The following is a 10,050-nucleotide window of genomic DNA, read 5'->3' as shown; positions in this document are numbered from 1 at the left end:
CACTACTGGTGGTCAGGTATGAAGGCGGATGTCGCCAAGCATATGGTCAAGTGTTTGACTTATCAGCAAGTAAAAGCCTAGCATTGCAAGCCGGGAGGACTTCTGCAACCTCTTGCGATCCCAGAGTGGAAATGGGAGCATATCACGATGGATTCGTGATTGGACTACCAAGGAGTCAGAGGGGGAATGATTCGATTTTAAGTAGTAGTCGACAGGCTGACAAAGTCAGCTCACTTCATTACAATTCGAAAGGACCCCAGTTTTGATAGGCACGCAGACCAGTGTGTACGTCAAGTGGTTCGTATGCATGGAGTGCCGGTTACGATAATATCCGATAGAGACCCGAGATTTACTGTTACTTTTTGGAAGAGCTTGCAAAGTGCTTTAGGTACAAAGTTCAGTACAGTACGGCATATTATCCTCAGACGGATGGCTAGTCCGAAAGGACAATTCGAGACTCTCAAGACATGCCGAGAGCGTGTGTAATAGACTTCAAAGGAAGTTGGGAGGATTAGCTTCATCGGTGGAATTCGCCTGCAACAATGGTTATCGGCCAGAGCATCAAGATGGCTCCATTTGAAGCGTTGTATGGCGAGCATGCGGGACTCCGGTGTGTTGGGATGAAGTCGGAGAAATGAAGATAACGCCCAGGCCCGAGTTGGTTCAAACCGGTATATGCCGTGGCGTGTCGAGACAGATTAAAGACATCGCGAAGCGAGCGAAAAGTTATGCGAGATAAGCGTCGAAGGTCTTTGGAATTCCAAGTTGGTGATCACGTTTTTCTAAAAGTGTCACCAATGAGGGGAACTTCGCGCTTTTGGTAAGAAAGGCAAGGCGAGTCAGAGGTACGTAGGTCCGTTTGAGATTCTTGAAAGAATCGGAAACCTAGCGTATCGTCTTGCGTTGCCGCCAATTGGCGCAAGTGCATGACGTCTTTCACGTGTCGATGTTAAGGAAGTACGAGCCCGACCCGACCCACGTGCTCAATTTCGAAGAATTGGACATGGATGACCATGTGTCATACATTGAAAGCCCGGTTCAGATTGTCGATCGCAAAGAGCAAGTTTTGCGTACAAAGACCATTCCGTTAGTCAAAGTGGTCTAGCAACACCACGGCAATGAAGGAGCGACTTGGGAGACAGAAGAATCGATGAGACAGTTGTACCCCCGCCTTTTTGATCAAGTGTGTAATGGCTTAAATTTCGAGGACGAAATTTTTATAAGAGGGGAAGAGTTGTGACATCCCGAAATTCGACCCCGTTTCGATAAAGTAAAATGGGCATTTTGTCGACGTGCCTATGGCCATTTTTCTCTCGAGCGATCACTCACGAGTTAACTAACCTATCAAGTAAAGCCGTTAAGGGATGTATCGATTTTGTAAAATCCCTAAAAGCTACCTAATTGGTTGGATTTGGCTAAAATCACGTCTGATCGATTTTTAACCACGAAATTGAACTCGATTTCGGGAATCGAATTTTAAGCGCGTCATAATTCTTATTTCTAGGATCCTGTCTCATCATCCGTCAAATTGTTGACGAGTCCGAAGTTTCAATAAAGAAATTATCGGAGGAAAAATTGAAGACCAAAAAGAAAATAGAAGGGAAAAGGAAAAGAGAAAAGGAAAATTGCATAAAGGCATTATGCATTTTGTTTTTCTTTTTCTCTCTCTCCCCCTTTTTCTTTCTCTCCCTTTTTCCTCTCCTTTTTCTCTTTTTCTTTCTTTTCTTTCTCTCTCCTCTCTCCTCTCCCCTCCCCCTCGTGCGATTTCCCCCCACCGCTCACTTTCCCTCTCTCTTTTATTGACCGGTCAACCCTTATCCCTTCTCTCTCTCTCTCTCTCTCTCTCTCTCTCTCTCTCTTTTTCTTCTTCTTCCTCCGCACGCTCGACCGAACCCGCTTCTTTCTCCTCCTTCTTTTCTTCGCGTGCGAACTGTGCCGGAGCGGGGAGCGGCGCGGCTCGTCGTCGCCACCGTCCCACCGCGCCCGCGCCGCACCCACGCGCCCGTTCCGTCCCGCGCCGTCCGCTCCTCCTCCGCGCGAATCGCCCTGTTTCGCCCCCTCGTTCCACACCGACCACCCACCGTCCGGCCACCTCCGCCACCGCCCAACCTCGCCGGACCACCCCGCGACCCCCTCGCCCTCCTCCGGCTTCCCTCGCCGCCCTAGCCGCCGGAGCGGCTCCGTTCGGCCCGACCGGCAAGAGCAAGACCCACGGAGTGGGTTCAGCAGCTCGGGCCCGCTGGGCCGTTTCGGGCCCCCCGGATCCGCGAGTCGCTTTGGGAACAATCGTTCCTCGCGTCGCCGCCGTCGGATTGATCCGATTTGCGCGCGATTTGGTGAGTAATCTCACTAATCCTGAATTAGTTGGCTAATTATGCTTAAGGTTGGTTTAGTTTTAATTAATTATGTTTAGGTTGTTAGATTAGAATAAATTAGCAATTATTAGTCAATTGTGATGCGATTTAGATAAATTGATTGTGCAATTAACAAGTAGACGTGGTCTACTAATTGTTGGAAGCATCTCGGGAATTTTACGACCCTAATTGGGCTTCAATTTGGCGATTCGAGCCTAAGTGGGATTATTGGTATTTAAATATTAATTTTCAGAATTAAATTAAATAATTATTTATTTTTCGAAAATTCAAGCGAGATGGTCCTGAGCCGGAATTTTATGCTGATGACTGTGGTGAAGTCCGTTTATTTAATGAGCACCAATTTGAGCTAAATTGGATTTATTATAATTAATTTTTAATTCTCGAAATTAATTAATTAATTAATTATTTTCCGAAAATTTAAGCGAGATGGTTCGGAATCGGAATTTTATGTTGATGACCGTGGCGAAGTCCGTTTATTTAATTGGGCCTTATTTTGAGCTAAACGGAATTTTTAATATTTAATAATTAATTTTCGAAATTAATTATTTATTTATTTATTTTTCGGAAATTAAGTTTGAGATGGCCGGCCCGAAATCTCGTGCGATCGTCGTGGCACGATCCGTTTATTTAATTGAGCTTGATTTTGTGCTAAATCAATTTATGGGTGATTTTAGGATTTATTCCTAAATTGTTGAATTTTGGTTATTAATTGGGAAATAACCGGGTGTCGGTTGACAAAAGACCAAAAGTGTTTTGGTGGACTACGAGATAATGGTGGGATTCGTGGAAAGGAAATTATATTATTTTAGCTAAGGCCGACCGTGTGCCCACGCACGGGTATTTTTTTTTTATCGAAAGGATAAAAAATGGTGATTTGGTTAAATGATTATTCCGGCATACTATAAAAGTATGGTTGGCAGCTTACCTCGTGAGAATTGGGGTATACTATATCGGCCTTCGGGTGATATGTCAGCTTTGGGTGAGCGGATACCAAGATACTATATCGACCTACGAGCGATATGTCGGCTTTGGGTGAGCAAAGTATACTTTATTATCGGCTTTGGGTGAACATATGGTATACTATATCGGCCTTCGGGCGATATGTCGGCCTTTGGGTGAGCAAAGTATATCGGTATACTATATCGACCTACGGGCGATATGTCGGCTTTGGGTGAGCGGTATACTTTATTATCGGCTTTGGGTGAGCATATGGTATACTATATCGGCCTTCGGGCGATATGTCGGCTTTGGTGGCTTGATACCAAGATACTATATCGACCTACGGACGATATGTCGGCTTTGGTGAGCAAAAGATATACTTTATTATCAGCTTTGGGTGAGCATATGGTATACTATATCGGCCTTCGGGCGATATGTCAGCTTTGGGTGAGCAGTATACCGGTATACTATATCGACCTACGGGCGATATGTCAGCTTTGGGTGAGCAGTATACCTTATTAACAGCTTTGAGCGAGTTATACTATCTAATTGTCAGCTTTGGGTGAGCAGTCCTGATTTGATAGGACTTTATAGATAGTATTGAATATGCCGACCAAGCATGGGTCGTGATGTCATGTAATTGACTAAGTCGATTGATCATTGATTTGATTTGATGTCGTGGATTGATTGGTGATTGGAAATGACCGTGAGTGGTCTTGTTGGTGTGTAATCGACTAGGTCGATTCGATCGATGCTTTGATCGGTGGTATGATTGCTTGGGTGCCTATTATGAATTGTGCGGCTTGCGGGTGGGATCGATGCCAAGGTACGTCTTACGCCCGTGCGTGTTTAGGCGGCACAGTAGTATAATGGTTTACTAATCGGGCTTAGTGGGGTAGAACTCGGCGAGACGTAGTCTCATCCCGGTTTGGGGAAAAACATTTCAGACCCGATAAGGAGCCGAGGAGGAGAAGTCGGGAAGGAGATCTTGGAGGTGAAACTTGAAGGGAAGGATTTTGAAAGAAGAAGATAATACCGAGATGGGCCTTGAGTATGACCTGGATGGATTGAGATCATATCCTCTTTTGAGATCTCAATTTTGATGTGAATAGTTTTGAAGTGGTTTTTGTTTTGTATAAAAGTTTGGTTGTAAATTTCAATATGAAAAATATGGCCATGCTTTTCTATCCCATCGTTTTATTGTCTGGGGATTTTAACTGCTTCCGCATGTGCTTAATAAATGAAAGGGTCGGCGATACTAGTCCTGGGATATCGCATTATAAAATCGACCAAGTGAGAAGGATGTGTGCGTGCCCGAGGATCGGGGCGTGACAATCCAATCTCCTGATCCCTGTGGAAAAGGAAAAGAGTGGGGGCGGATTAGTTCGAGTGGAGAGAACTTTATATTGAACTTCAACCCTAACGGCCATCCCCATCTTTTCTTTTTTTGCCCCCATGCTCACTTCAGCGAGAGACCTAATATACATGCTGTCGCATGTCAAGTAACCATGGTCATAACTTGAATGATTGTATCACAGAAGTTCAGTATAAGTCATAGCCAAGCATAGAGAAAATCTGTGAATACTTCGCCATAATAGTTATCTATGTGTTTAATCTGATCATGTTTATTCGCCTTCTTTTTTTTTTCGCTAACCGATATATCCATGTGTCTTGTTGGATACTTTTAATGGAGTACGAAACAGGATAAACTAAGTAACCTATACAAGGTTCAATATCATGGGCAAGCTAGATTGACAAAAGTGCTTTATTACCATGTCCATACCTTCAGATTTCGACCCAGCCTTTAAATCAGTAACGTCTCATCATATGTGACTGCTCACCTGCATTCATGCGTGCCTAAAGTATGTGACTAACGGCTACATGGATAATCGGACGATCAACACCAAGAGCAGAATTGCCGCTGCTACCCCATTTTTCAGTCACAGAAACTGGAGAATGGTCAACTGCATATTCTTTGGTAGCTGGGAATTGTCATAATTTGGGGAAGATGGAGCAAGGACACTTTCACTCTCATCCGCATTAACAAATTTGTACGCAGCATTCTCATTGCATCCAATCGCCTTCAGTTCCTCGAAAACCTCATCCCCCAGAGCCAGAACACAAGCGCCGACCTCCATGCCACCAGCACAAGTGACTAAGAGAAGATCACGTCCTCCATTGGAGGCGTCATTTCCTTGTCCTGTTGCAAGCACAGAAAAGCTAACTCGGCCACCGAAGTTGTCATCTTATTAATTTCGCTATCTGACTCAAATCCTAGATTTGGGTCGATCAATTCACCAAAATTGCATTTCTGAATCTTGTTAATAGCGAAGTCAGCCAAATTAATCTCGTCCCTTTCTCTGCTTAGGTCCACAGCTGGCTTGGATGATACAAGCTCGATCAAAACAACCCCGAAGCTATAGACATCACTCTTCTCTGTGAGCTGGTAGCACCAACGGTACTTGGGGTCCACATAACCTGGAGTCCCTTGAGGAGCTCTTGAGAAATAAGAGACATCATTGGGGAGTAGCCTTGAAAGCCCAAAATGTGTAACTTTAACCTCAAAATTCTTGTCGAAAAGGATGTTGTTTGTTTTCACATCACGGTAGACAATGTCAGAAGCGTGGAGGTAAGCCAATGCAGTAGCTGTCTCTATGGCTATGCCCATTCGGATTTGCCAAGGCAATGTAGTAGAAGAGTTTGCTCTCTGGCCGTGGATATGATTGGCAACAGTGCCATTAGAGATGTACTCATAGACAAGTAGAAGCTCACGGCTGTGGCGAGAAGTGCAACCATACAGAGACACAAGGTTTTTGTGTTGCAAACTGGTTAGGATATCTACCTCATTCATGAACTGCTTTACCCTTCGGTAGTTACGTTCATATAGGCGCTTTACTGCTACTTCCTGCCCATCCCAAAGTTTTCCTGGACATTGCTCACTTCCATGTCTGAAAAATTGGACTGAGGATGAGGATATGAGGCGCCGTTTTTCAAATGGAAGTTCAAAGAAGAATTCATCATCTTCAAGTGGATCATGTAGGACAAGAAGATGATGACCAAGCTTCCGATTCCAATACCTGATGCACCAGGAGATAATTGACCTGTTTCCCATATAGGAAAATGCTTTTGACTTTTGTGTCGTTTCCTAGGACATATGGATTATTTTGGCTGGACGCATGGACCGAAAGTTGAGCTCTTATGATGAAGTAAGAAGATTTTGGTACAACCAACTTTGATTTGATCAGCATTGTGAGATTGGTTTGCAGTAGAAACCAGAAAAGGATACTTCTGTAGTAAGATGATCCTGTTTCTTTTGTTTGATCATGTCAACCAGCGAGCAGATTGTCCTAGTTATACTTTGGTTTGTTCAGGTCAGCAGAGCCAATATGATAACTAGAAAAAAAAGGAAATTACCTAGTCCATCCACCAACGTCCTTTTCCTGCATCAAAGTTGAGAAACCAGATAGGTCAATTGAGGGAAAGGATGGCAAAATAGCATCCATAGGATTCATAGATCAGCTTTGCATACTCGGATGAATAGAGAATATAAAGGGAAAAAATTGCCACAGCCTGTACTTTCATCCGAATCCTATTTCATATAAAATTAATGCACAACCTAAGAATGGAAGCAAGTTCCAAATATTATGAGTAACTTATATTTGCCATTAAAAATGAGGTGTGTCAACTATTTGTGCAATTTATTGGTAAACAGGAGTCCTATATATTTATCTCACTGAAATGAGAAGTCAGTTTCCCTATTATAAAATGCCTATTCTAAAGTAGGAATCTGCAAAAGTATTCATGAGGGTGCACCATGCAAAATGGTAACTTAGCATAGAACGAAAACTTGTATATCGATTGGGTATTATCTCACCGAAGGAGATCCAAAATGGGAAGTGGAAACTGATAGGTTAAATGTGAGAAATGCACATAAGAGCTATGGCGTGGATCTCTATGTTTAAGTGGAATTGGATCCGCTCTTTCAAGTCATAATGTTAGGAAACATTTCTATGATATTTTGAGGATTACAAACGAAGTATACTAGCATGTGAAATTGAGTGTGCAGAAGATATCTTCTCTATATACATTTTTATGAAGATGGTGTCAGCAATAAGACATCTAAGAGTGTAGAACGGCTTTTGTTTCGTAGCAGGCGACCAAGTTATTGGACATGAGATACGTTGATGAGTGGATGACCCTGCAAATTGTGAACAAATAATTAGACAAGGTATATGTCGATGGTCAAAAGGACCAAGTGGATGGTGAACAAACTGAAGGACGTATCATCATAAAAACTGTTCAGATGAACTAATAGAATGTGAAAGAACTAGAGGACAAGAAAACATCAATAAGCTTGGATGGACTTTGCGAATGGTGAACAAATTAGAAGGCGTGTAATCATTGAAGATTTTGGATGGACCAAGTAGAAGTTGAATTGTATACAGAACATTATGATGTCAATTCGCTCGAGGGTAGCTATTGGAAGGAGAACAAGCTTGGGTGTGTGGAAGCTTGGATGGACCTGACTACAGAAGTTGCTCTCACTACAGATGGACTAGTGGTTCTACTACAAGCCTCTGAAATTCTAGTGAGAAGATACAGACTCTATCAATTTGATCTATCTTCAAATTGGTGTTCTATGGCTGGTCTTAGGTATTGGAATCCCAAAAAACCGAGCTAGAGAATATCATAACAGTTTACCGTATTTGGGCATGCAACCGCTGCAGAAGCAGAATTGACTATTTTGAGAAATTGTCTCCGTAAACCTACATAGTGAGGTTTTGAGACTGTAGATGGCGCACCAATGGCCACTCGTGGCATTGGAATTCCGAAATGGTCGTAACAAAGTTAGGGGAAACGAAAAAAAAGGATAATTGCACAATGGTCTCTAAACTTTGACCAAACGTGCAGTGTTCCTTAACTTATAATAAATGTTCAATTTAGTTTTTAAAGTACATGAAAATGTTCAATATCATTCTTTCATTCATTCAAGTTTAGGCATAATATTAAACAATTTCATATAGTCCAATAACTATATTGAACATCTACTAAAAGTTCATGGATCACATTAAATATATTAAAAGTTTAATGACGACTTGCACATTCAATTAAAGTTTATGGACTATATTAAATAAATTAAAAGTTCAGAGATTATATTATATATCGAATTAAAGTTTAACGATTATTTATATCATTTTTCCTTTTAAAAAAAGGAGCCTATGCTCTGAGTGTCCATCATCTTGCCATTTTTATGTGTAGAAGCTGTTGAATGAGAATACTATTTCTTTGTAGAAATTTGAGTGTATGTAATTAGAGAATAGAATGTTAAGTGTTGCGAGGATTGATTGTATCCGTAGAAGCAGAGCTATATAAAGATGGGATCGTAACATCTCAAGGATTACACAGTGAATTCCAGCCTTAATTTGACTTTTAGAACTGAGAGTGGAGTAGGCCACGTGAGTAAACCGGAAAAGAGAGATGATCCAATTGATAAAGCACGGCATGCATGACTTTTGTTTATAAGATTCGTACCATCATAATATCCACATGCTCTTCAGTGTTCAAGGAAGATAATAATCTATATTGCATGAACCGTTAATTCATAACTTTAAAAACCTTATCACCGCCGCTATTACAGTCCTTGGGATGACTGAATCCATGTGGGCAGTAGCACAGAAAGTCCATGTCTCGTAATCGTCCACATCGGCCTCCACTTTCTTGACAACCAATACAACTATTTTAGTTAGTAAATCCCATCTTAATCGGTACCCTTTCTCCAACAACTCCTTGTAGTCGACATCTCCGATAATTTGATTAGAGAGCCCTCCCTCCGGTTCTACCGGTACCCACATAAAGAACCGGCAGAATCCACTTTGTGGACGAGGAAACGTCGCATTAAAAAGTAAAGCAACGGAGCCGTTGTATCTGACGTTAGAAGTACAATTCGGAAGGGATGTTGGGAAGGGAAAAGAAGCGTTCGTGCAGTCATGAGAGAATTACCAAAAAAGTCATACATCTATTGCAATTGTGCCAATTCAGTCATAAACTTTTTTTTTTTACCAATTTAATAATAAATCTTTTACAATTGTGCCAATTCAGTCTATTCGGCCAAAATTGACCGGTCGGCGCGCGTGGACGTTGGCCGGGGACAACCGACCCGACGAACGCTGATGTGGAAATTTTTTAATATTTTTTTAATATTTTAATATTTTTTTTTTCACCTTCTTCTTCCTTTGGTCAGCCAGCCACTGGCGAAGGCAAGCCTCACCCCGCAACGACGAGGCTGCTGTCGCCAAATCTCAAGGGTGTCCCCGGAGAGGGTGCGAACGGTGGATGAGTCCAAAGGGAGCGTAGGGCCCTGGCCCGAGTTGCTGACGACTAGAAGCGCGAGAGATCGCTAGATCTAACGATGGTCCTTGCTAGTGGCCGGTGAGACCGATGTCGCCAGATTTGTTGGCGAGGTCAAGTCTCGCCGAATCTAGCAATAGTGGTCTTGCCGGCTGCCGAAGGATCGATGGCGAGGTCGAGCCTTGCCATCTAGATCTGGCAACAGTCCTTGCTGGCGATCGGCGAGGCCGCCATCGCTGGGCGAGGCTCGCCTTCGCTAATGGCTAGGGGGCGAGCCTCTCCAGTGGCCGGCCCTTGCCTCTGGCCGGCCGAAGGAAGAAGAAGGTGGGGAAAAAAAGAAGAAAAAAGTTCAAAAATTCAAAAATTCAAAAAGATATTAAAAAAATTT

General features: G+C 42.7%; 1 protein-coding gene across 1 annotated transcript; it reads right to left on the bottom strand.

Moving 5' to 3' along the window:
* Nucleotides 1-5,254: 5,254 nt before the first annotated feature.
* On the bottom strand, nt 5,255-6,426 carry LOC104428609 (LEAF RUST 10 DISEASE-RESISTANCE LOCUS RECEPTOR-LIKE PROTEIN KINASE-like 1.1). Its single transcript, XM_039307163.1, has 2 exons — nt 5,613-6,426; nt 5,255-5,514 (listed from the first exon to the last, which is right to left on the bottom strand). Exons 1-2 carry the CDS (start codon nt 6,424-6,426, stop codon nt 5,255-5,257), a joined length of 1,074 nt encoding a protein of 357 aa, XP_039163097.1.
* Between the last annotated feature and the right edge of the window lie 3,624 nt (nt 6,427-10,050).

Source organism: Eucalyptus grandis, chromosome 2 (genome assembly GCF_016545825.1).
Source record: "Eucalyptus grandis isolate ANBG69807.140 chromosome 2, ASM1654582v1, whole genome shotgun sequence".
Lineage (NCBI taxonomy): Eukaryota > Viridiplantae > Streptophyta > Magnoliopsida > Myrtales > Myrtaceae > Eucalyptus > Eucalyptus grandis.
Note: the sequence above shows the minus strand (reverse complement) of the source record. Positions and strands in the feature narration are given on the sequence as shown.

Bases quoted from the DNA above. Each gene is read 5' to 3' on its own strand.
- LOC104428609 (XM_039307163.1), bottom strand. From the start codon at position 6,426: ATGGGAAACAGGTCAATTATCTCCTGGTGCATCAGGTATTGGAATCGG. The intron at 5,515-5,612 runs GTGAATTGATCG...TGCTTGCAACAG, and splicing joins GATTCAGAAATGCAATTTTG to GACAAGGAAATGACGCCTCC.